General features: G+C 39.6%; 2 protein-coding genes across 5 annotated transcripts; one reads left to right on the top strand and one right to left on the bottom strand.

The window, feature by feature from the left end:
* Positions 1-893: 893 nt before the first annotated feature.
* On the bottom strand, positions 894-15,245 carry arhgef5 (Rho guanine nucleotide exchange factor (GEF) 5). 2 transcript variants are annotated; one of them, XM_086311490.1, is made up of 15 exons: positions 14,488-15,245; positions 10,602-13,957; positions 9,782-9,827; positions 9,013-9,062; positions 7,981-8,342; positions 6,938-7,098; positions 6,451-6,603; positions 3,738-3,867; positions 3,570-3,644; positions 3,337-3,426; positions 3,034-3,176; positions 2,698-2,841; positions 2,538-2,608; positions 1,680-1,784; positions 894-1,582 (listed from the first exon to the last, which is right to left on the bottom strand). In XM_086311490.1, the coding sequence occupies exons 2-15, from the start codon at positions 13,933-13,935 to the stop codon at positions 1,440-1,442; spliced, it is 5,007 nt and encodes a 1,668-aa protein (XP_086167616.1). In that variant the 5' UTR covers positions 13,936-13,957; positions 14,488-15,245; the 3' UTR covers positions 894-1,439. The 2 variants fall into 2 exon arrangements, with proteins under 2 accessions (XP_086167616.1, XP_086167617.1); XM_086311491.1 differs by having other exon boundaries at positions 11,259-13,957; positions 14,488-15,242.
* m6pr (mannose-6-phosphate receptor (cation dependent)) lies at positions 14,527-25,879 on the top strand. 3 transcript variants are annotated; one of them, XM_086311493.1, is made up of 7 exons: positions 14,527-15,128; positions 21,743-21,915; positions 22,080-22,243; positions 22,418-22,527; positions 22,891-23,039; positions 23,125-23,251; positions 23,371-25,879. In XM_086311493.1, exons 2-7 carry the CDS (start codon positions 21,776-21,778, stop codon positions 23,491-23,493), a joined length of 813 nt encoding a protein of 270 aa, XP_086167619.1. In that variant the 5' UTR covers positions 14,527-15,128; positions 21,743-21,775; the 3' UTR covers positions 23,494-25,879. The 3 variants fall into 3 exon arrangements, with proteins under 3 accessions (XP_086167619.1, XP_086167620.1, XP_086167618.1); XM_086311494.1 differs by lacking the exon at positions 14,527-15,128 and adding an exon at positions 19,738-20,055 and having other exon boundaries at positions 21,760-21,915; XM_086311492.1 differs by lacking the exon at positions 14,527-15,128 and adding an exon at positions 20,081-20,317.
* The last annotated feature ends 38 nt before the right edge of the window (positions 25,880-25,917 follow it).

Raw genomic sequence — 25,917 nt, 5'->3', positions numbered from 1 at the left:
GTGTCACACAAACACACTTGGGTTTGTGTCTTTCCTCAAAAAAGCTGTTTTTTTCCCCTGATGTTTTGTGTTCGAGAGGAATAATAAATTGGAATCAGCTGACAAAGGCTTACATTGAGTCTAAACACTACATTATACTTTACACGAACATGGTGAAAAATGTTAGAATATTAAGTTTTTAACTATGAAAAAAAGAGAACCACTTCCTTTGTGTTTTATTCAATGTCAGCTGTGCTTTTGATCACAGATCACCTCTGACTAACTGATATGTTTTTTTCTTGCATTTTTATTCAGGCCTTCACATTTTTTGCAGTAGGAAAATTCTTTCAGTTTGTGGCTGCAACGAATGGTAACTGGTAAAGCACATAAGCATAATTCAGGTGTTAACTGGATTTGTGTTAGAGTAAGGATGAAGTCACTCAATGTAGCAAACTACATTTTCTATTAAAAGTAGGACAACATTTAGAACGTGCAGTTTCTATTGACATTCATTTATGAATCTGTGGTATGTTGAGCTCTCTCTCCACTGTGATATTGCTCAATGTAGCTCACCCAGTCTATCAGCTATAATCATTTGAATGTGACAGAATTATTGCAATACGGATCTCAGAGTTTAAGTCAACAGGAAAATTATTGGTCTACAACAAAGACATGAGTGATAGATTGAGTATTGTTTCCTTAATTTGTAAACCCGGGTGTGCCTGCTTGTAATAATTTATGAATGTAGTATTAAAACCATTTACTTATGTAATTACAAGGCCCAACCTGAAGTACTGTGGCCCACCTAAAAATCAGAATCCTGGCATTGTGTCCGTCTGCTGATGTAGTTCAGCTTAAAATTTAAAAGTTCAGCTTGAAATCAGCCTCAATTCATTGTCAAGTCACACACAATGTTCAAATATGTTTTTATTTCATAAGTCTGCGTTTACTGAAATGTGTCCCATGTAACCTATGAACCTCGTTGTACGTCTTGGAATTGTCTGGCAGATCTCTTATGATACATCTCATGATTTCTCTCCTGCACACAGGGGCCCATTTTTCAAAACCCGTATATTACAACAAAAAAAATAATACAGATTCCAAGAATAATATTTCTTGGGAAAAAGTCATTTCCATAAGAAAATATTTTTTTAAAACAAATCTACTGATGTACACACAATATTTGTAATGTACTGTGCATAGCAGATAAAAACCATAATACCCACACCCCCTTTCTGGCAGTCTTCAGCAGTTCACTTTGCTGCTTCATGCAGTAAAGTGAATACATTGTTTCAACACATGAAACAAATGAGAGCCACTGCTACACTGAGATGCAATCTTATAGCATTTTGAGCTGCTGCATTGTCCTCTAGAAATGTCACTGAATGTCCATCATCTTTAATCCAGCAGTTCCTGAATCAGATAACTGAGTTTGATCCTTTATAGTGTCCACTCTCGGGTCAGGCTGTGGCTGTGGCCGCTGTCAGTTTGAGAGCATCTGACAGGTTATGACTCTTGACTCTGGAGCTGGCTATGGTTTCCAGATGGGATTTGGGCACCCATCCACGTTGCCGATCAGAGAGCTTCGTCCCTTCTACCCAGTCTGGAAAAAAGGATAGAATCCAACATAAGTGATTTCTTCAAATACTTGTAGGCATTTCTAGTTGGGAATGACAATGAAAGTAATGAGATGATCTTACTATCACTGCTTTCCTGGTGCACCAGAATGACATCAGCTTTTTCTAAGGACAACTCATCTGGCTGTTGAGCAAAAAAAGCTCGGATACATTGCATCTGTTCGAAATCTGCAAGAGGAAAAATGGAAAGGATAAAAGTTAAAGGAAGTTAACACACTATTGTCTTAAAGTTTCCCACTGTTTACATATTTAGGTTATTTGCAGGAGACTGTGGGATGCTGTCTCCAGTACTGAATGGACTGATGTGTGTTTAGACAAATCATCATGCTACAGTTGTATGAATCAAAATCTTGGGCCAAATTTAATGTTTTCCTTTGCAGTAGTCCATCCAACTATGCATCGGCTGACATTGGGCAATAGGTAGTTACATTAGTTACATTAGCATTAGTTAGTCACCAATTAACCCAACAATCGTGCTTTTGGATTATGGGAGGAAAGCAGAGCACCCAGAAAAAATGCATTAGGTGCAGGAACGTCACATTACAGACAACAGACAAGAGTCTTTTCTCCCTTTAAGACTGAGGTCACTTGCCCATACAAGATTGTCTACAATGTTGCATCTAAAGGCCTCTGTTTTGAATGCTAGACTCTCCAAATCTCAGCACTGCTGTGAAAGAAAAATCTGATTTAAAAAAAAATTTCTGTTCCTATTTTTGGTAAACATCAAATGCTTTGCTTTAGCCGGATGTTTAATTTACTGTCATGTACAAATTCATATTGTTATTGATGATATAAACTGGAGAAGAATCTTTAACACACTGTTGGGTTTATTGACTGCTATAAAGGGAATTCAAGGGTTTCACTCACATTTAACCATGAACTAAACAAATTGCAACATCTAACCCAAGGTGAAAACTTTACCTTGTGCACTAGAAAAATCTACTTCAGTATGGGGCCTGGAGAGGGCGGATATCCAACGAAGCTTATCACTCCTGGAAAAATACAAATAAGATGCATCTTATACAAATTTTTATTATGCGGTAAACACTGCAGACACTACTGCTACTATCCAATCTCTTACGGTGCATCAGTCCTGAGGAGCAGGGATTTTTGTGCCATATACAACCGGAACAGATTCTTCTGTAGGGAGTGAAGTTTGACACGACAGTTCTCAACACGCAGCTCTGATACTGGACAGTGATCAATTACCGTAAATCTTCCCCCTCTGCAAACAGCAAGAGAAAAAAAAAATCACAGAAGAAATGAGACAGCGGAAGGAAATACTGATTACTGAAGAGGTGACGACATAAGACAGTAGATATGAGGGTAACAGGATGAACCAAATGATAATGAGAGAGATGCTTAATGCCTTGTGATGGATTACTGTGCATTCACAAAACAGCGTGATTGTTCTTACTCCTTTGGTAGTGAAAGCAGCAAGTAGTCATTGAAGAGGTGCAAATAAGCATTTTTCTCTGTCTCCTTAAGAGAGAAATCCATCAGCTGAGTGACAGGACCTTCTCGAACCATCCTCCGAGACTGGCTAATCAAAGGAAGAGTCTGCAATAGAAAAAATACACAAAGAAAAAAAGGAAGATAAAGCAGATATTAACTGTTAATGCCAAACTATTTAAATGGGGAAAAATTAACTCCAGAGATTTGGTAGTTTTGATTGTTGAGAAGCATACTGGACACATTTGGAAGGTCGTTAATTACCCACCTTGCACTCAAAGTCCACCTTAGCACTGAGAGAAACCAGAGACTCGATGCTTTTCATTTGAGAGATGCTGTCATTACCTTGTTGAATAATCTAGAAGAGCGACAAATAAAACACTGATTTCACAACAAGTAGTCTTGAGATATTCCGCTTATTTTTAGTAACTGTAATTTTGCTATTATTTGTAAATATTCAGTGAATTTAAAAAAAAAAAAAAAAAAAGTGTGTCGCTGTACCTTCTCCAGTTGTTTTAGAGCTTTGATGGCCTGCGTTGCCTCCGCCGTGCCGCGTGTTGTTCTCTTGACAATATTCTGGACAGAAACAGCATGAATGTGTTCAGGTGACAAAATAGCAAAAAGGACCAAACGTCAACTAAAACTGCTGCAGAGAGCTTTCATACACACCTGGACCAGCAACTTAAGTCTTGTAATCCTTTGGAAGGGAAGCACAAGGAAGGAGCGAAGAGGAAGTCTCTGACAAACAGCATTCTTCTCTATTTTCTCCACGATCATTTTAAACCTTGGATTCTCATTCCTGGAAGGAAAAGAGAAATTTTAACCATAACTAGACAGCGAAAATTTCAGAAGAAATTTTAAGTGTGCCTATGCCGGACTTTATGTCCGACTTTAACCCGGAGAGGCGCGATTGCAGATGCTGCTCAGGTGGGTCCACCTCCCCTGCAGCGACACTGCAGACCACACCCCGCCACACACATCAAACACGTAAAATAAATATTTATCCAGATATTTTGCAAATATTTATTTTTCATTTTTTGCAGCATAGTGCTTTTTCCCCAAATATTTTTAAAATTCAGGTCAAGGCGCAAATCAAAGTAAACTGTATTTTGATCTCTCCTATATGCAGCGCAGCATACAGAGAGACAAGAGGACGAGGCTGCAAGTACATCACAATTTTGCATTCACTATTCTGTTTTTTGTTATTTTTACACAGCGTTCTGATTGATTGACAATGGTCTACAGCCAATCTTTTGCATTATTATACAAACTTTGGTTGTGAGATTCAGATAATTATTTAATAAAAGCTAGATATTAAATGAGAATAAGAAAGAAAAGTATTTCTTTGTGCCCCCCTTTCCTTTTTAATGCCCTATCTGGCCCCCCTAGCAAAAACTTTGCCAGATCCGCTCCTGCACAGTTACCTGCTGTCAGCTGTAGAAAAGGATCCTGGTGTTATTTGTCTTTCAGAAACCGTTCATAACTTCCCTTCAACTCATTCATGTCACCTAAAAGGTAAACCTGTTTCTCCATCACCTGTTCAGCTCTGATGATTCAGTAAGGACATCTCCTGGTTTCATCTTCATGTTTCCCCTCTCACTAGGATATCCAAACCGACATAATGACCAGCAGCTTTTACAGCTGTGGCTCCAGCAAACATCAGCTGATACTAGAAATTAATATCAAATAAATTCTAACAAAAGCTGATAAAGCTTAAACGCGCTGCTGTTGTTTAGCACGATATCCGTTGGTTTCCTCTTTTTGGCGCAAAGTGGGCGATAAACAAACACGAGAGAAAAGCCGATCAGCTGATCATTGATCAGTTTCATGATTGAAGTTACAACAGGCGAGAGAGGGATAGAATGACAGCACAAGAGGCAGCTGTGCAGCGTAATGACAGAATAAATCCAGCTTTGTGTCTCCCCCCCCCCCCATTCTAGCTGAAGTACGGGCCAAACTGTGTTCCTTTTCAGCTCAATACGAAACAGTAATATTTTCTCTGAATGTAGGATGATTCCGTTTGTACGGGATGGTTGGCAACTCTACTAACTAACCTTATGAATAAAATAAAGTTCAACATCAGTAACATAGCACGCACACAGCTGTATAGAAACTCTGTCATGCTAGCTAGCACGCAGTACGAGTTATTGTAACTGATTGTAAAAAGTCAGCACAACGAAACTAAACTACACCTAAACTTGGTTTATATCAGACCCAGATAGACTCCAGGTCAAAACTTCTCACCTGAAGTTAAGTTCACCTGACACTCGGACCGGTGGCCCTCGGGTCTCTGCTTGTCCTTTGTTTCATAAAACGGCTGGCCTCTGCTGGAGCTCCGCGTTAGCCACCACCAAAGAACTGAGTTATTTTTTCACATTGACCAGCATCTGGACAATTCACCACCTTCTACTGTTATACCATTATTAAAATGAATACATAAATCATCGGCCCATAAAAATGAAAAATAAGTCCATCTATGACACAGAGTCAACGAGAAAGACCGGTGTTTGTGTGTGTGTGTGAGAGAGAGAGAAAACGACATCCAGAGAGTGAGGTTTTCTCGCTGGCTTTAATTAGCCAGGATCGTTGTCAGACAGCCCGGGCTAGCTAGCTAGCTGTCTAGCTCTTTGCAGAACGTCAGAGCACTTTTGCTAATATGGGATGTCTTGATAAAACGAGCAGATATTTGAAGTTAACATCTGGCAGATCCACCACATTTCACTGAATAAATAAATCAACGGCCCATATAAACAAAAAATAAGTCCAGCTGTGACCCAGACTCATCACGAAAGGGTGAAACGAGAGAGTGAGCCGCCCTTGCTGTCATCCAGGCCGGGCTGTCGCTTGTCAGCCAAGCCGCACTAGCTAGCCAGGGAGTTAGCGGTCAGGCGGCACCAACGACATCTGAACACTTTTGCTAATATGGGATGTATTGATAAAACGAGCAGATATTTGAAGTTTACACAGCAACATTCTCGCCTGAAAATGTCTTAAAAGTTTATTTGGTGACCTAGAAACAGTAATAAGAGCAATATAAAAACAAAGTAGTGGCCGCCATTGTTTGACTCGGCAGAGGCGTACTATGAATTGTGGGATATGGAGTTTTCCACCAAGCATACACCCTTTCCATTACCTTAACTAATGAATAGTTCGCGCAATCTAAAGAATTCCAATGGTTCCTGAAAGGGTAGACAGGCCGTACCACTCTAGGCATACCACTAGAGAGAGCCAACACACCACAAATGAAGTTTGAAATTCGTTTCAATGGGACCAAAAGATGGAGCCAACACACCACAAATGAATAAATAAAAATAAAATAAAATAAATCGATACAAGATTTTAGAACCAAACAGAGGAAACACAGCATGATTCAGTGGCTTACATGAGTCTCTGATAAGTTGCATCCTGATAGGACTGGTTGGTGAGGTAGGGCACATAGGCTTTTCTGAAGAGCGGACACTGCCGATAAATGATGTCGCAGACGGTGAAGTGCATGACATCTGATTCCACCTGCTCCTCCAGTTTTGACAGAAAACTAAAAATCACAAAGCAGCATTTTTTTTTAAAAACCAACGACTTCAAACTTTGTGCCTGCAAAGCACAATGGGCACAAGAATATCGATGCATGCCAAAACTATTACTATATATATTAGTACACCTTTATTATGATGAGTAACTACAATCATGTAACTGATAAGAAGAGGTTTTTGAGCAAATGCATATTTTAATAATGAATTTGATCCAGACAGCTTTAATCTTAAATCTAACAAAAAGCAGTAAATGACAGGCTTTAGTCTCATAGCTGTATCTAAATGTAAAGACAACTATTTCAAGTAAATGCAAATGTATAGCAGAGTTATAGTTCTGACCTGTGGCTAATGGCACGAACATCAACCAGCCTTGAAAAGAGCCAGTTCTTGTCCTGAGTGGTCAGCTGCGCCCCCAGCTGTTTAGACTTGACAAAGTGGTCAACGACAATTTCCAAACTCCGGCAGTAGGAAGCTTCTGAGGTAATAACTTCAAACCTCACCTTGAAACCAAAATCAAAAGTGCGAACGTTAAGCATGTGTCAACTGCCCAAAAACTGCAGCTAATAACCACACTGCTGTCAGTCTGCTAGAGGCTGGGAAATTTCCAAGGAGCACAATTTCACAACAAGTCTTTGGGAGTTTACAAGGAAAAATGCACATGTTTATGCAACTGAATATTCTCGCAAGAGCATCTCTTGCGAGAATATTACTGGCAGATGTGCATCACATCTGCCAGTAAAACGTAGAAAACCCGGAGGGTTAGTGTGGAATAATACAAGGAATAATTTAGACAATTTGAGTGGGCATAAGTGTGATGCAATGATAATGAAAAGCTGATTCACGTAAGTCACGTGACTTCCTATAAACAGTTTTTAAAAAGCTGACAACGTAAAATGCAATCTGAGCACTTGTATGAAACATTGAGCAAAAGGAGCCGAATCACTACAATCTTAAGAAAAACTCAAAAGAAACAATGAGTAAGTCTAGAAATGTTAAAAACGGCATTTAAGTATCTGGAGGAGTCTGAATTTCCACTACGCAAAAATGTTTTGCCAGTTTTTTCCCCAGAAATGCAAATACAGACTGTTACACTGATCCTTAACATTTACACATAAATATCAAATTTACAATTAAATCAAGCTCAGAAGCTTAAGAGGAAGTCTGTAAGGAAAGTCACAGATAACTGTGATGCAAACAGCTGCTATTAAGACAGCCCATCTATGAAAAAATGACTAATAATATTACTGCTATTGATCATCTGATGGAAAGTTACTTGCATAATATTCCTGCTCCAGTGAAGTCTAAAGGAAAATGCATGATTTGTGATGATTTTTATGCAATCAAATGCCGACCCTTTCATATGTGGATTAAGTCAAAGTTACCTCTTGTAGCCGCCTCTGGTCCTCTGTGAGCTCATCTAGCTCAGCACTGTTCCTGACCCCCGGCAGATCTCGCCACAGCGAGGACGACTGTGAGATTGACAGACGTGGGGAAGAAGCTCTACGTTCACCCCTGGGGCATTCAGGGAGATGCAAGCTTTGGATAGGGAAAGAGCCTGTGTGGGAGAAGGACTTGGGATGTGGTTGTGGGGGAATGGGAGGAAGAGCTCTGCGGGCAGGAGGAGGTGAGGGAAGAGGAGACGAAGTTTGGTCCTCACTCACAGAGAGGAATTCAGAACGAGCCTGACGCAGGATCTCAGAGTTCTGGGCTGCCTCACTGTATTGCTGATAGAGTTGTGCAGCATCTGGGTGAGAGGCAGGAAGAGAGACGAATAAATAAAGAGTGCACGAGAGAAAAATAAGGTAGACATTTTTTTTTTAAATTAAAAGGAGCAAAGGAAAACAGGCCAGACAGGAACAGCACTACCCATAAGGAGCTGTTTGCATTTGTCTTTGCATTCCAACAAGTAGGTGTGTGGAGGCAAAGTTGTAGAAGCAGCTGTGTTTCCTCTCAACATGTTAGAAAATATGAACGCTTGCAGAAACACGCCTGTGACTTTCAAATACACCGGTATATACAGTGCAGCCAAAGACACATTACTGCCCCATTTCTCCCAATATCCATTTCATAATATCATTAGGCAAAAGGACCACTGCCATTTTAGATCTTTTAAGTCATCATTTATAAACGTGACAAGGCACTAGTATACAGCACTCGAAGTTTATGGTCTTTATAGTTATAAGCCAATGAATCACACACATTCGAGGGAAATACTCAAGTTGCATCACACTTTTCCCGACTGTAATTAGAGCAGAGTACAACCTGTCACTTTGTTACCGACATATTGTTGCCTTCTTCCAATGAATCATCGTAAGAACTGAGTTGATGTGCTCGGCTTGTATGTAAAGTATATATAATGGGCTACTTTAAAAAGGTAAAGAAGCAAAAAAGACAGGTAGAGCAGAGATACTCACTGTAGAACCTTGAATTACTTTTCTGTCTTTCGATTGTGCCCAAAAGATTCCTACAGCGACAGGAAGGAAATTAAATATAAGAAATGTGACATGACCTATTTGCATTAATGAGTAAATTATAGGCATTTCTCTTTTATTAATTTACATTACGAGTGACCTTTCACTGAAATATGTACAGTACTTAACAAATTTATTAGACCACCACAGCCGCCCTAACAGCATTTGCCCAAATCCTTTTTTAATGCTTCTGTAATATCCAAACCTTTTAATCAAAATTATATTTTTAATACTAAAACGAATTATTGTGGCTTTCCACCAATGTTCAAATTTACTGTTTTACACAAAAGCAGAAAAAAAAACAGCACAGTAAAGCATATTATTATTCTTTGAGATGCCAAATTAGTAATTTAATTACATTCATTAACAGAAAAATGATTATATATGCTTGATTACTTAATTGATATGAATTAATTGATAGCTATTCTGAATTTTCAGAGAACTGCAGAGTACCAGTTCAAATTTGTTATTTGCCCTAATAAATAACAATATACCCTTTTTAGTTTTAAACACAAGCTGTCTAATAAATTTGTTAAGCACTCCCAAACTCAAACAACACAGTTAAGACAAGTTAAGAGAAGACTGTTCTTAATATCAGGTACATCAAATGTTTAAAAAAAAGAAAAAAAAAAAAAAGAGCATATATATGTGCATCTGTACACACACACACACACACACACACACACACAGTATATGTGACAGTTATTCTCACCTCAGCCCCATTTCGCTCAAGCTTTTGCTCCGATCATCCTCATCATCTGCAATATAAAAGTATCCATTTGTTGACACATTGTACAGCAACATAGTTGCATTTAAATAGGCAATAATTTAAATAAATGAGCTGGTTAATTTAGTAAGCTTGATAAATAACTGAAGAGATTAGTGTGTCCAAAGCTTATTTCTTGTGTCTTTCTTGTGGCTCAACTGTGACTTTTTAACTCCTGCTCTGGGTTTTCCCGGGGCAGGAGTTTGTCCATCTCCACCTACTCTTATCTCCTCCCACTACCTGTATACTCAACATTGACGTAGTTTCCAATGAAGGTAGCGTTTTGTGCTCAGATCGGGGTAATGATAATGAAGTCTGCCTATGATCTGAGGTCCCCGTGACTGATTCAAAATAAATTTAATTAAATTTAAAAAAATTATTTAAAAAAAAAAAAAAAAAAAAGGAGCAAAAATAAAAGTAAAGGCTTCAAGTAAGTGGAAATGACAAGATGACTATTAAGTAAAATTCATTTTAAAAAAATAAATAAACCAACACAGTCGTGAAGCATCATTTGGTGCATGAGTAAATCCTGAGACGTTTAAATCTAGTTTCCTCTGAGGTCAGTCTATCTTGAAATGTCATTGATTAAATGATTAAAATTTCATGCGTTGCCATTTGATTTGAAAGAGGAAAGACGTTTTTTTTTGTTTAAAAAAAAATGAGTAAAAAGGAGGGAGGTGAGGTAACTATGCAGCTTTCCTGGAAACATTAGGACTGAACTGAGAAGACAGCCACAATGTTTCCATCCTCAACCTTCTTTCTTTACCTGTTGCATAAAATACTCTGGTTCTGCGATCCCTTCCAACACCTTCATCTTCTTCCACGTCTACATTTCTTCTTTGAGTTGTTTTATGGACTCCCTTTCTTCGAGACGGCACTTTGGAACCCAGTTTCTGAGAACTGTAGGAGCTCTCCAGATTCCCTACTTGCCCTTCTGCCTCTACGCAATTCACCTCAGTCAGTTCTGGTACTATCACGTCCACTGCATTAACCCTATCTTCAGGCTCCCTTCCTTGTCTTTCTTCTTCACTTTCATCCCTTCCATAGTCCACCCCCTGGCTCTCACCCTCACTAGAGGGGCACAGGAGCTCAGACTCGCAGTCATGATAAAGAATAGGGCAGCTGTTAGGCTTGTAAAGGGTGTTGTTCGCACTTAAATACATCTCCGCTTCCTTCTCTCTGAGTTTTTCTTTTTCGCTTTCTTTCAAATTAACCTCATCGTCTTCAGTTTCACTGACTGTCACCTTTATGTCTGACTTTCCTAACTGAACTTCACCAGAAGGCTCTAAAGTTGTTTTGTCCATGCTGCAATCTTCCTTCCTTTCTGATTCTAGCGCCGTGTCAGCATGAGTGTGTGTATGCGTTACAACATGCATAGCCGTGAACTGGTCAGCATGCATGTGGGCTTGGCTCTGCCCCATACCTCTCGCATCGAACAGCTCTTCCAGCTCTGGCTCTAAGTCATCTTCTTCCATACTCAGCTTAATCGCAGGTACCTCCCTTGTTTCTTCTGCAACTTCCTCTTGTGGCTTGGCGTTGCTGGTCTCAGTCTGGTTGGCAGCTGGTTGATCTTCCTGGGCCTCTGTGCTTGGTTCTTCCTCTGAATGTCCCAGGATCTCACGGACCACATTTTTAGCCCATTTAAGGTGGGGGGCTTGGGAATGCCGCTTGGGCTCCTCAGACACGCTCCATGTCCCACTCAGTCTGATCCGAATAGCTTCCACCTCCTCTGGACTCATTCCTGTAGTGTTTATCTGATCCAAGATGGGCTGCAGTTGATCTATCGCTGATTGAGAAATTGGAGTTTGCATCTCTTTTTTGTCTGTTGGCTCTTTAGTTTTCTCTCTCCATTCCTGGAGAAGTCTCTCAGTTTTTGAGTCCTTTCTTCCCATTTCAGAATATGACTGTTTCACTTTACGTCTCATTTCCTTTCTATATTTTAAATTATGAACCGCTGAAGGCGCTCTGGAGTGGATTTTGCTTTCAGTTGCTTCTTCTGTGGAGAGCCTCTCCTCCCTCTGAACTTTATGCTCACTTCCTGTGTCCCAGTTGTTTATCATTGGGTGCTCATCATTTCTACATGATCTCTGAAGCAAGTCTTTCTGAGGCTGCTGAGTGATGTCATCAACCAACTCATGGTGAGTTTCTAAATTCGTGTCGCTTCTTTCCACTCCTCCAATCTGATCAACCTGCAATGGTAAAATATTGCTGGGTTTTGATCGGGGAAGAGTTTGCCCAACCACACAGAAGACGTACTTTCGCTGCTTCTCCTCCCCCTGATCCTCCCCGTCAGCTGTTTCCACCTCCCCCACTGTCCGTCCTTCCTCCCTCTTCTGATCTCCCACAAACCCCTGGAAGCCAGCAGGTGCCTGGGTTCCACCTTCCTGGAATTCCTGACAGTCCCTAAACCCTTCTTCACTGTCCTCTCCTCCACTTGACACGGTCACGAAGCCATCCTCTGTGGATGGCATTTCATTTCTCTCTTTCTTCCACCCTGCCTCACTTCCTCCTTCACTCTCAGAGGGTGGCCAGTTATTGCTCCCATTCTCATCCTCTCTGTCGTCTACGACGTTGTCTCCTTGTTCATCCTTTTGCCAGCTTTCCTCAACCCCTGCATCATTGTCAGACCTATGTTCCTTCCCTCTCCTGATTTCCCCCACACTCTCCTGATCTGCACCGACTCCCTCCTGTTCCCTCTGTGCGTCTTCCCTGTACTCACTTCTCCCCCCCTGCCTTCTTTCACAATCTGGTTCCTCTTTTACTGGTCGCCCATCTCTTCCTCTCTCCGTCTGGGAGTACATACTCATCTCTCCTTCTCCCCGTAGCTCTTTCCGCTCTGTGTGCCTGTTGCTGTCTACAAATTTGTCTGTGCTATTCTTGCCCCTCTGTGGCTCTAACCACATCCTTCTCTGCTCTGGCATATTGCCAGTCTTTTCTCCTTTATCGCTCTCTTGTCTCTCATTTCTTATTTGCCTTTGACTTTTATCAGCAGTTCTGTCTTGATCCCTCCATGTTTCTCTCTCTCTTTTCTTTTCAAAACTGCTGTCTCTCCTTGATTCCCGTTCTTCATACCTGTCCCTGTATATTCTGTGTCTCTTCTCATTGTCAGGATCACTGCTCCACTCTCCACTGCTGTGAGCTCGTGCTGGCGGACCGGGAGCCCACTCCTTCGGTGATCGACTGCTCCTGCCTGTTGCATCAACTATTCTAGTACCAGCTTCTTTTCCCCTCTTTTTCCTGTCTCTCTCAGGCTCGTACTCTCTTCTGTCTCTTCTATCTTCCTTTAAGTCTCTCCCACCTTCCTTGTCCTGCCTGTCAGTTTCTTTCCTTCTTTCTTTGTCTCTGTTTCTGTCTCTATATCGCTGCATTTCTCGATCTCTGTCATTTGCCATTTTGCCCATGTAGTCCCCCTCACTTCTGCTGTATTGAAGTATCAGCTCCTCCCTCTCTCTGTCCCTCCCTCTTTCCCTCCTCGGCCTTCTCTCATCATCATCACCTTCACTCCTGATGTCTCTCCTTTTCTCTCTTCTTCTTGCATTCTCATTCTCCTTTCTGTCTGCATAGTTCTCTCTCTCCTTTCTTCTGTGCGGGGAACCCATTCTTACCATTCTTCTATCCCAAGATTCATCCACCTCTCTTCTGCCGTCTTGAAACCTAATATCAGACAACTCCTGATATCGTCCCCTCTGGCGTAACTTCTCATCTTCTATGTATCCTCTTCCAGTGGGTTTCCCCTCATCCTTTTCTCTGCGTCTACCCTCATATCTTTCCTTCTCAACCAGGAATGTCCTCTCTCTTTCTTGGCCCCAGACATCAGTCTCTGCTTTTTTGGGGGGCCTGTCATTCCACCTCCTTTCCCCTCTTTCTTCATCCATCTCAGTGCACAATCTTCTATCAGGACTTGTAAGACCTTTTTTCATTCTGGGAAATGTGTCACCTTTCTTTGTCGTGCGTTCTAGCTCTCGCTTAAACCAACCAGTCATTGCTGGTCTGGGACTTGAATCCAGGGGGATTTTTCCACCTGGCTGAAGCTTGTGGTCAGACCTGCTTGTTTTTGTTAAAGTGTCAAAGAGGGTCCAACTGGGCCTTTTGGTCCCCATAGTACCATTGTTATTGGAGAACCTAGAAAAGAGCAGTCAGTGTCAGTCTCGAAATTGCATTGCATTAAGATTCAAACCAATGTCAGATAAATGACTACGATATTGACCAAATTAAGTAAAGTATAAAGCTTAATAAAAATTTGAATGAATATTAGTGACATATCAATCATCTGGAGAGCCACAGCCTCTAAAATGTTATAACTTGGACAATAATCTGTGCGTTTTCTGTCTGCATTTTTAACAAGTTTTGCACTTTAAACAAAAATCAATGACAAGATCTTTTTTTAACAACAGGAAATCAAGAAGCAAGTCAGTGGAAGAAAGGGACACCCTTTTACAGTATTTAAGAATGCATTAGAGACCTGCAAAGAACAGCATACCAAAAGCAGCCTTCGAGAAAGCAAGGCCCAGTGACACATAGGCACGGCATGTAGCATGCAAACCACATCTCGCAGCTTAACCAGATCTAAATCTGTCTTCAAAGCAGAAGCAATTTACAGCGTGGTGTTTTTAATCCATCTAAAATAATAATAATAATAATAAACAACTCACCTGAATGTTGTATCCGGTGAAGATCTGGTCTCCTCCTCCTCCTCCTCCTCCCCAGCTCAGCTCAAAAACATGGGATTGCACAACACAGAAAATTCCCTCCTTGCGTTCACATTATCAGATTGACCCAAGAAAAAGTTCTCCTTTTTTAAAGAATACATACATTCAGCTTTAAATCTCCTCTGGCTTTTCCTCTGGTGAGAAGTTAATGTTTACGCCTAAAATGTCTTTGCTGCCTCTCCCCCACCTCCCGTCTTCGCTCAAATTCCCAAACAAGTCTCAACAGATTGACACTTAACTTTGCCCTCCTTTTTCTCCCAGTCTTGTCCTCGCAGTCGCTGAACAGGGAGACCTCTCATAAATCAAGCAAAACTCGAACCGAGTGCGTCCACGGCTTCACTCCTTCACTCCCGTGTTCCGCCGATGAGATCGCCTCTGTGGACCCCCCGAAAAAAAAAAAAAAAAAAAAAACCCAAAACAAATCACACAATACACAACTCTCTACGCACTCCTGCACCATTCCTGTCTCACACGAAGTACAGGAAGCACACCTCCTTGGAGCGCCTCTCTTGGATCAGTGATTGGTTGATATGCGGTAGTCGGGTGTGTCTGCGCTACACACACACACGGACACACACAGCCAGGTAAGGGCGCTGAAGGAGAGTGGGGGAGGGGAGGAAGAAAGTAGGTTTGAAAATACTAACTTCTTTGGAGCAAAGCAAACAGAGGCCTAGTAAAACTTGCCTGCGTTCCCTGGAGAGGTTGTACAGAGGGAGGCAGCAGGGAGGGAGAAACACCAACTGTTCCTTATGATTTAAAAAGAGAGAGAGATGAAGCAATCACAGAGGGGGAAACTAAGGGAGGGGTGATATGTGAGTGATTTGTATAACAATGACAACTTTACTATGGTTATTAACTACTGAGAAAGCCTGACATGAAAGCTCTGAAATGCTGTGACTCACTCTCATTAGCATTGTTAAATAGAAACCCACATGATTACTGTCACACTGCCCTGTTTCACAACTTTGTTGCACTTTCAGCTGCGCTCAGATTTTATGCACTTGCTAACCGAATTTGCACAACACCACGTTTTTTAAAAACAAAAATACTGTCTGCTACACACACACACACACACACACACACACACCTGGCTAACTGCAACAGATCCAACTTCCAAGAAGTAACTACACCCCATGAGTCAACTTTACTGCATTTTACTTAAAGCTGAAAGGTGTTTCTTACACTTTGCCTTTCCCATTTACTTTATAACAAGGAAATCCGTTTACTTTAAAATCTGTCAGATGATTTTATATACATGGCCACACCTTGTTTAAATGACTTGTTCAGCACTCTGTCGTTTGAGAAGATTTTATCACTGTCAGATTTATGTCCAAAAGTAGATTCTGTTCATCTGGACGTAGCATTTTCAGTGGGAGAAACGTTTTGTCACTTATCCAAGTGACTTCTTCAGTCTCAGCTGATTGCAGCTTTCCCCAATCTTATAAACAGATTTGTGCACTACCTATTATATTAGGCATGCCTACTCAGCGTCTCACCAGTGAACTACAGGATTTCATTGCATTTAGGCATGTAGAAATGCTGACAACCTGAAGTTCAAACTGAGCATCAGAATGAGGAAGATGGGTGATTTAAATGACTTTGAATGTTGGATGGTTGTTAGGACCAGACAAGCTGGTCTGAATATTTCAGAAGCTGCTGGTCTACTGGGATTTTTGCACACCAACATCTTTAGAGTTTACAGAGAATGGTCTCAGAAAGAGGAAAAAATCCACAGAGCGACACTTCTCTGGGTGAAAATATTGGTGTCAGAGGAGAATGGTCAGACAGCTAGGGACGACAGTAACTCAAATATCCACTTATAATGATAAAGAGATGGACTAAAATAGCTGAAGACCACACCGAGTGCCACTCCTGTCAGCTAAGAACGGGTAAATTCCCGTTGGGACAACATAAGCTTGGAGAAATGTTTCCTAGTCTGACGACTCTCAATTTCTACTGTGACATTCAACATGCTGTAAACAACATGAAGGCATGGATTCATCCTGCCTTCTATCAGTAGTTCAGGGTGGCTGATACAACAGAGAATGAACAAACCAAATAGTAAGACAGAGTTCTTTAAAGCAAAAAACCTGAATGGAAAGACTAGTCCATCCAGCTCATGGTCCATCACTATTCAAAGGTTGCTATAATGTGAGAAGTACAGAAAGCAAATTATAGGATTCCTTGTCGGGGATTGGCTGCATTGCACAAGCTAATGAGGATTAAAATCCACTGAAAACTCAAAGACCCTCAAAAACAGTCATATCCGAGATGCATTAATCTCATGTCACTAAAATCTGACCAATAATCTAAGAGAAGTAGTGATTTTTATGAAAGTGGAAACGTATTCATAAAACAATTGATACGCTCTTGACCTTAATTTAGATGCAAGTCCATTAGGTGATATATTGTGTGAAAGGTTAACTAAAATCTTACCAATACTGCAGGAAGAGTAGCAACTGTGAGCAGATGAGCTAAAAATGACATTTTAAAAAAGGATCTCGATAAATGCTCAATCATTCAGGCAAGGAAATCCCAGAAAGTTGATTCTGTTGATCTGAAAATGCTACATCCAGATGAACAGAGTCAACTTTCTGATATTTCTGAAAATGGTATAAAAAAGACGGTACGTACAATGTAAATGAAGTCAAAGAGCCTGATGTAGCTGAGCTAATCAGAGCATGCAGGAATGAAAGAGCTCTTATAGCACACTTACTGGTCTCAAGCATAGCGAGTGCAGCTTATTACCTTTTAGTGAAATCCAGCAGAATGCAACAGACACTGAGGGCCATAGATTCTCAAACACACAGTCAGAGATCAATCTAAAAATACTGAGGGAAGTGAAACAGTGATCAAGGTGTGTGTGTGTGTGTGTGTGTGTGTGTGTGTGTGTGTGTGTGTGTGTGTGTATATATATATATATATATATACATTGTACGAAAGCTGAGCAAGTCCATACTTGACCACTGTTACTAAATGAATTTCAAGTTCATGGTAATTTTAGAGGCTATTGTTTAGTTTACGCTAGAGTAGTGTGGGGGTTAATGTGCCTTTCAAAACACTGAGTAATGATTATATTTCAGTAACCTCAGTTATGCCATCTTGAAATGGAAATCTGTGTTGTTGGTCTACCAGTCATCCACAAGTAAACATTCTGACATGTGAAAGTGAAAGTACACTCTCTTTCAGCTCTAAGGTTTTACTTATCACAACATATTAAAAATTACCTGTTCGTTAGCATGTTCTCAAATTCTCTAAATACAACCTGACATTAACAGCAACATATGACATATTCCCCCATCCTTATTTAACAAAATGCAAAAGCAGCTTGTGAGAAACTACACCCCATGATTCAGTCGCTTGTAGAAGCACCTTTGGTGTCAATAACTTAAAATAATTCTTTTCTGTATGACTTTATGAGTCTATCATTTAGTTGCACAGAAATTTTGCCACAACTTTACAATGGTGCTTCGGTTCATTGAGGTTTGCAGGCATTTCTTGCACAGCTCTATTAAGGTCAGACAGATCTATTGACTGGACCATTGCAACACCTTGATTCATTTCCTTTTCAGAACTGGGATCATTGCCCTGTTGTATGACGCAGTTCTGGCCAAGATTAAGCTTTTGAACAGCTGCCCTTGTACTTGGCTCAAGAATGCTTTGGTATACAAAGGAGTTCCTCGTCGACTCAGTGACTGCAAGGTGCTCAGGTTCTATGGCTGCAAAATAAACCCAAATCATCATCGCTCAACCACTGAGGTTGACAGGTGGTGTGAGGTTTTATGATTGTTTTTTTTACCAGAGTGGCCTCAAACTTCTAGTACACTGTTGCATAGGTTTTTGGGTTTGTTCAGTGTTACAATGCAGCCATGTTCATTACTGGGAAATCAACAGGAGGAACGTGCCGAACAGGCCAATGACAACATCTGTAGACTGTGCTAATCTGACATGTAGTTACTTTTCTTGGGAGGTGCACCTATAGTCACAATCCCTGGGTAATTAAAACAATGAGATACCAGATACAAGTTTTCTGATGAATTTTCTTGATGTTCAATCCTTTTATTGATCTCTTTTTCAAACAGAGCTGAAAGAATGTCTAAAACATCAGAATCAAGGCATCTGGGATAAATGTCTTGAGCTAGGTCCTTAAAAACTTTTGGGGTAAATATCTGACATATTCATGTCTCTGAATATGAATTCTCAGGAATGTAGCTCAGGCTAACACAGAATGATGGCTTGCTTGAACTATAAATATTTGGATGTCTGATTTCCAGCAGCAGATGTCTATAGTAACCAAAATTTTGCAGGCGAGGAACTGATATTTTCATCCAACTTCATTGCAATATTCATCAGGTATGATACCATGTGCCAAGCCCATAACACCCTTTTTAGATAGACAAAGTTGTTTTAATTCCATTTATGCATGCTCACTCCCCAGAAAGTAGTTTTGTTTTCCAATCAAGAAGGTGAATTATTTTTATTGTTCGGAAATGTTTTCTTAATTTTGATTCATTTCAGTGTTTTAGTCTTTTTAATGATCATGATAGGGAAGTAATACCATACAAATTAAAATACTTATTGTCGGCAGCTGACTGGCAATCATGTAGAGTCTGAGTCACAGTGAAAACCTTCACCACCTGACTAAATACTGAAACTGAAATTATTTTTTATACTTAGTCAAAAATTTTTTTTAGCTCATTTTAAATTAAAGCAATGTTGATTTTAATGTAATTTTTACTACATTTAGCAAATTTGAAAAACATGTATTTACATAAATTCATCTTATTAGATTGTCAGGTAAATGAAGCACAAGACAGTATTGTGTATTATGACATATTATTATTAAAATTAAGTAATTTTCTTTAATTATGATTTCTTTACCAAAATATGTTTTTTGGATCTAAATCATAGAAATAACTCCAAACAATGTCACATGTGACATTGTTTGAACAAACAAGAATTTCCACTATGTAGTTATAAAGATAATATTTGCTATTTATATCAGTGATCAATTAAATTTACAGGTTTTAGTTAGATACATTTGTTTGAATAATAGTTGTTTAATTCTGTTTAGCAGCGCACACAAAACTCCACATTATACCATCAAGCGCATTTATTCATTTGCTTACTTTATTTTATTTATTTTAGTTTTATTTTATGTATTAGTTATGCATTTATTTTATTGTATTTATATGTATTATGTATTTATTATTCATTTTTTTGTTTATCTTGTTTATTTACTTACGTATTTATTTTATTTATTATTGTATGTATTAATTTTTTTTGCCTGACATAGAAATACCATGAATGGTGACGCTGTGACTTAGTAAACCTTTCTGTGACGCTTGCTCCCCTGTCAGCTGACGCGGGTGTGCGTGGCCTCAGCCGCCTTTCATTGGCTGAGTTTCATTTGGACTGTCACATGCGCGTGTTGCTCTGTTTGGTTTCACTTCCGCACTCCTTCACCGCTATCTCTAGCCTGTTAGCCTCTTGGGCACAGTTGAATGGAAAGCGTGTTATCTCTTCAGGGCAGAATTAAAAGGGCGGAAAACGTTGATTAAAAATAATAATATAAAACAGACTCCGCGCAGATGAAGTTTGTTTTATGCGCATATCTAAAGAGTCGACTAGTTGCTAATTGAGTCAACCAGGAAGCGACGTTAGCGTGAGGAAGCTCAGAGCAACTGTTTAAACTGTCAGCTTGTATGATAAACTGTTAGATTTCTCACAAAGAAGATTTCCCCGCTGATTCGCCGTGACGGAAATCATGAAGGTAGGTGTGCAATCCAGGCCAAAGCAGCATCTTTGTCAGAGAAATTATAAACGGACTGTTTTCTCATCAGTAAAACTTATTGCCTCGTGCAAATAGAAGCAGACATTTTGGATGCATACTTTCTTTTCAGGAAAGACTTGCAAACATCGCCTTTCACAACTGAATTTCCTATATCGTTATTGTCTTTTAGTTTAGTGCTATGTTTTATGTCTTTAAATTTTTAAATGAATAGGAAAGTGGGCGTCTCTTTACTCCCCTCTCTTTGTTCAGGAAGCATGTGAAAGGTGCTTCATATTCAAAGTTTAACCACTGAAGCTTTGAGTATTCCCTTGTTTTACCTATTTTTATGAACTGTGGTGTTAAAAAACGCAAACGGTTTGTGGAATAATGCATTAAATGTAAGTACCTGATAACTGAGGTACTTTGTGTTAATGCAAAAACCTGCAACCTGTAACAAGGTGTCAAAAGCATGAGAACTGCCACAGATTCATTTTAATGTACACATTAAACTAACATAACAGGTTCATTGTGTTTTGAAGTGTCAGACGATTATCAAAAAAAGTGCTGCTAAATATTTAGATTTTTTTCTAGATAGCAGTCTTAAAACCCAAAAGAATTCAGCTGAATATAACAGATGATGAATATTCAAATTAAATGAGTAAATATTTGTTTTTAAATTTTTTAAATATATTTCTTTTTCTAGTTTTCTGTCATATGACTATGACTTTACCCAATAACTGTTTCAGCTCTTAAAGGGATAGCTACCACACTGCAGTTGTTTCTGCTTCTTATTTGGTTGCTCCCTTTAGAGGTCGCCACAGCACATCTGCTTTCAGCTTAAGCTACCTTTATCTTCTGTCACATGCATGTCCTCCTTCACGACATGCATGAATCTACCCTGTGATTTTCCTCTTTTCTCCTGGCTGGCAGCTCCATATGAATCTAAAATCCCTCCTCTGCACATCACAACCTTGTCTCTCAAACTATCTTTCTAGACCGCTCTACGTCCGCCGTCCCTCGGATGTACTCATTTCTAATCCTGTCCCTTCTGATCACTCTGACTGAAGATCTTAGCATCTTCAGCTCTGCTACCTCCTGTGTGCCTGCTATTTTAGACCCACTGTCTCCTTTACCATCTCACTATAATCATGTAAGCCTTCCCGTTCAATCTTGCTGCTATCCTTCAGTTACAAATTACCCCTGATGCTCATCTCCACTGCCTTTGTATGGTTGACCGCAAGTATTTCAATAATGCCACCGTTTATATTACTGTAATGTAAATGGTATGAAACAGTCTTGCATTAGACAGTTTGTATGGTCTCACAATAAACGTAATCCTACTAACATGAAACAAATAGCAAGCAATCACAATTGAGAATTGCCCATTTTGATTGTTTTTTCTTTATCATCTAACATCTGTTCCAGGTGTTCAGTAGCTGCAGAGGAATCTCGTTCCTCATGTGGATCATGGCATTTCATCTGGTCCTCTCTGTGAGTGGGGTGTATAGTGTGAAGAGCACCAAAGACTGCAAACTGTTATCTCACAGTCCATTACAGCAGAAAGTTCTGGAGCGACTAGAGCCGCTCGTAGGAAAGAAGTAAGGAATGAGTCACTTGTGTACCAGCGTATTCAGTGCTTGTTAGGAGATGAGATGTTTTTGGAATCCCTGTTGTGTTTAATAATATAATTTTATGTTAAAGGAAGAATCTATATGGGCCATGTTTATTTAAATTTTCTCTGGGATTTGTTCTTTTTTGACAGCTTTACAGCTGAGGACAAGGCTTCGAACGAGAGCTACACATATGTGTTCCAGTTATGTGGGGATGCAGGGGGTGCTCCCAATGCTGGGGTTATTCAAGTGGACAAGAAATTACAGAAGACAACAGTGATTGGCAAATACACGCATACACAGGCCATTGGAGGAAGTAAGACTATGCAAAATCCGAAAAACATTCTCTTATTAGTTCAGACATGACCGTAAGGGCATGTGCGTGAATCTTAACTGTATTGGAAACTGATAAATAATTCATAATTGCATCATAGCCTGAGGCCAACTCTGAGGAGTAGAAATCTAAATCTTATCAAACGTGTCCTTTCAGGTGACTGGGTGATGCTGATCTACACAAATGGTGAAAAATACGATGCACACTGCAATAAGGAAGAAAGGAAAGCCATCATTATGATCTCTTGCGACAGGAATGTAAAAGTGGTAAATGAAATGTGCAAAGCTTCTAGCCGAGCAGATTTGAGTTTGAGGAAAAAAACAGAAACAAAAAGCAGTCAGCTGCAGCCGTGGCGGCATGTTGCATCAGGTCTGTGAAAATGAAATTTGATCCATGAGGACGCTCTGAATAATGTTTCCGTGAAGCTCAAGGCTTTCCAGACACCTGAAACCAAGCAAGGATATTTACAGTAGAGTGACGAAGACGTTTAATACAGTGGAACACAGAATGAGCCTATTTGTATTAAACAGTAGAGTTATTGAAATAAAAACATGTTATACACATGTTGCATGTTTAGAAAGTTGCACAAAGACACTTTGTATACACCTGTGTTTCATTCTCTCTCCCAGAGTAAGCTGGAGGTGGGTCTGGAGGAGAGGGAAAAGGAGGAAAACTGTTTCTATCTGTTTGAGTTGGACACCAGTTCAGTGTGTCCTGTAATTGAGTCCAAGCTCAGCACTGGCTCCATTATCAGCACTGGCTCCATTATTCTCATCATGTATGTAAAGTCATCTGTTAATTTAATGAATGTGAGAGCTTGTGATATTACAGATGATCAATAATCATAACCTCTCACATTTCAGTGGTTTCTCTCTTCTGGCTGTTTACCTTGTTGGAGGTTTCCTCTACCAGCGGGTGATCGTTGGAGCTAAAGGGGTGGAGCAATTCCCCAATTATGCTTTTTGGGTGGAGTTTGGAAACCTGGCAGCGGTAAGCTAAATCTAATTGATGAACACCGTCAGTGAAAGGTCAGAGTCTGATGAAATAAAAATAAATAAATAAATAAATAAGGACAATTGTTTTTGTTTTTTTCTTCGCTGTGCTTACAGGATGGATGTGACTTTGTGTGCCGGTCGCGCAAGCGAGAGGAATCGCCAGCTTACAGGGGAGAGGCTACAGACAATTTACAGGAAGAGCCAGAGGAGAGAGATGACCAGTTGCTGCCTATGTGACCTTAGTATGTTGGGACTAAAATCTTCACCGTGTGATGCAGTTTAATCGGTTACAGCTTATCAGGCTGCTTGTAGACACAAGTCTGTTTTCTTGTGGGGGGGTTGTGAGTGAATTACGTCAGTACTTGCTAATTCTGTGTTTATTCCAGACTTGTGCCTAGGGCAAAAAAATCTTTCATCTCCCTGTCACACAGGAGGGCATGTTACTCATAGGGCTGATGATCATGTCCACACTTTTTACACCGTACGTTTCAAACAGTTGTTTGATGTCAGACAAATGAGTGATTCCTTCAAGAAAGCTATTTCACAATAAAGACTCTTCTGTGAAAATCTGGCAGAAAAGGGAGAATTTGAAGAATCATATTTCTATCTTGTGTCAGCTAAATGCCACATTGTGTACAGTTCTTTTCTGCTAAACGAATGCTTTATTTTTTTTCTCAGATGTTGTTGGTTTGTCACGAGCAGAGGGGTGTACTGAAAAGCAAATTCAATATAATTGGTGGGGTTGTGTTAGCTGGCTTGATAAAAGCCTAGAAGCCCCGATAAGAGATAAGGGTTACAATGGTGGTTATCAGTTTTCTTCATTAACTCAGGCTTTCTGCTTCATGCTCTGTGCAGTTTTAGATGCGTCATTTAACTCTTTGACTTTACAAAATCGATCATTTGAGCTCCGTCTAATCAGGTGATACAGATCTATAAATAACATGCAACACTGCAGCTGCAAAGGAAACGAGAGTAATGCTGCCGAAAACCTTTAATCTTGTGAAGTCACGATCATTACACGCACACTTATCAGTAAATGAAATAGTTTACCTCATAATATATTTATTTCACCTCTGCTGTTGATTTCTAATGTGACAAATTACAGCTCTTAAACTTTAACACACTCCCACAGCCTAAAGAAAGCATCACTTCAGTTTGTCGTCACTTGTAAGATAAATTACTTTTATTCATTCAGAATTCTTGGTGTAACAGTTCTAAACTTTGTTCCAGTAGGTGGAATTCTAGCAGATTAGGACCAAAAATAAAGACATTTATAAAAGAAAAATTGAATATTCCAGTTAGAATCTGCAGTGCTGTTTTAGAAGTGTCTCAACAGGTTTTATATTCTGGATAAATGACATTCCTACAGCAGAGAATCTGTATTGCAGCTAAAGCTTACTGTAAATAAGAGAATCAGTGAAAATGTGGCTCTTCAGTTCAATTACAAACCGAAAGGCTGCGCAGGACCAGGCTACGTGTATGACAGTAGTTAAGATGCTAAAAAGAGAGTGAATGAAAGCCCAACATACCTCGCTAACCCATTAATCTGGCTTCATAGTACACCCCTCTGTGTTTATTTGGGTTGAGCTTGCTTAATGTTCACAGGCATACAAATAAATGTGTGTGCAGTTTAAACAGTTATTGTTTAGGTTAAAAAGTCAGGTTTGTAACATGTGAATGTAAATGTTTAAGTACAGGGACTGTACTTACAGCCTTACCACACATTTAGAAATCAGTGCAAACAAACCAAAGTTGAACTGAATTTGATTTTTAGCTGGGCGTCGTCCTTTCTCACATGTTGCAGAGAAGCTTAGCGCTAAGATCCCAGTCAGAAGGTCGGCTGCTTGACTGAAATCTGAGCTCCACGGTTTAATTTTTGTCAGAGGTCAGTGGTGCTGACGCAATACCAACGAAATTTGTGGTGAGGAGCAAAGCATCCAACTAAAATTCAAAATTAAATTCACTTAATGTATCTTTTGTCATTTAAATGTGATGAGAATTTGAAGGCAATTATATCTGAATTCTGCTATTTATACTTATTCAGAAATTGTCTTCTGTGCTTTTTCATGAAATAATCAAATATAAAGGAATATTTACATTTTAATAATCACAAAACAGTTTAATAATGAACATTATAGTGCTTAAACGCTGACCTGCTTCTTGATGTGGTGAAATTGACCCAAAGCGCAGAAACAGTGCTACATGTACCCACCTTACTACTATAGACTCATGTTCAGGCTGCAGTAGGAGATACATACGGCAGCAATGAGGGTACTTCATTTTCAGTACTCTAGTTGTAAAAATGTTACACTTTTAAACTTGGGATTTATAATATTTTTACATAAACCTAAACATCAGTGCTGCTAAGGACTGAACCAGGCTTTTTTTTTTTGAACAGGACATGAATGTTATTTTTCTATTAATTATCATTGAGTTACTACTTGTATTCACTGTGAGCACTGATATTTGGTCTTTTTCGCTTTTGTGTTAACACTGAATTTTCTTTGCTTAGTTCACTGGTCTGAGGTTTCATATGATTAATGTTATGTTTGGCTAAAAGTTGACACAAGTCACAAATCTTTGTTTTTTTTTCTGATTCTATTAAAAAGAAATGATAAAACTAGTTTATGCTGTGATAACTCATCTTTTAGGATTTGATGG

Source organism: Aulonocara sp. 'chitande type north' Nkhata Bay, linkage group LG11, assembly GCF_057382095.1.
Source record: "Aulonocara sp. 'chitande type north' Nkhata Bay isolate Kocher_YH1m ecotype deep benthic linkage group LG11, A_spYH_male_GT1.1, whole genome shotgun sequence".
Taxonomy (NCBI): Eukaryota; Metazoa; Chordata; class Actinopteri; order Cichliformes; family Cichlidae; genus Aulonocara; species Aulonocara sp. 'chitande type north' Nkhata Bay.
Note: the sequence above shows the minus strand (reverse complement) of the source record. Positions and strands in the feature narration are given on the sequence as shown.

Bases quoted from the DNA above. Each gene is read 5' to 3' on its own strand.
- arhgef5 (XM_086311490.1), bottom strand. From the start codon at position 13,935: ATGGGGACCAAAAGGCCCAGTTGGACCCTCTTTGACACTTTAACAAAA. The intron at 3,427-3,569 runs GTACAGCGACAC...TCGCTCTTCTAG, and splicing joins CTCTAAAACAACTGGAGAAG to ATTATTCAACAAGGTAATGA. The intron at 1,785-2,537 runs GTAAAGTTTTCA...TTCCTCTTGCAG, and splicing joins AGATTTTTCTAGTGCACAAG to ATTTCGAACAGATGCAATGT.
- m6pr (XM_086311494.1), top strand. From the start codon at position 19,967: ATGCGCGTGTTGCTCTGTTTGGTTTCACTTCCGCACTCCTTCACCGCT. The intron at 23,040-23,124 runs GTATGTAAAGTC...CTCACATTTCAG, and splicing joins GGCTCCATTATTCTCATCAT to TGGTTTCTCTCTTCTGGCTG. The intron at 23,252-23,370 runs GTAAGCTAAATC...CTGTGCTTACAG, and splicing joins AGTTTGGAAACCTGGCAGCG to GATGGATGTGACTTTGTGTG.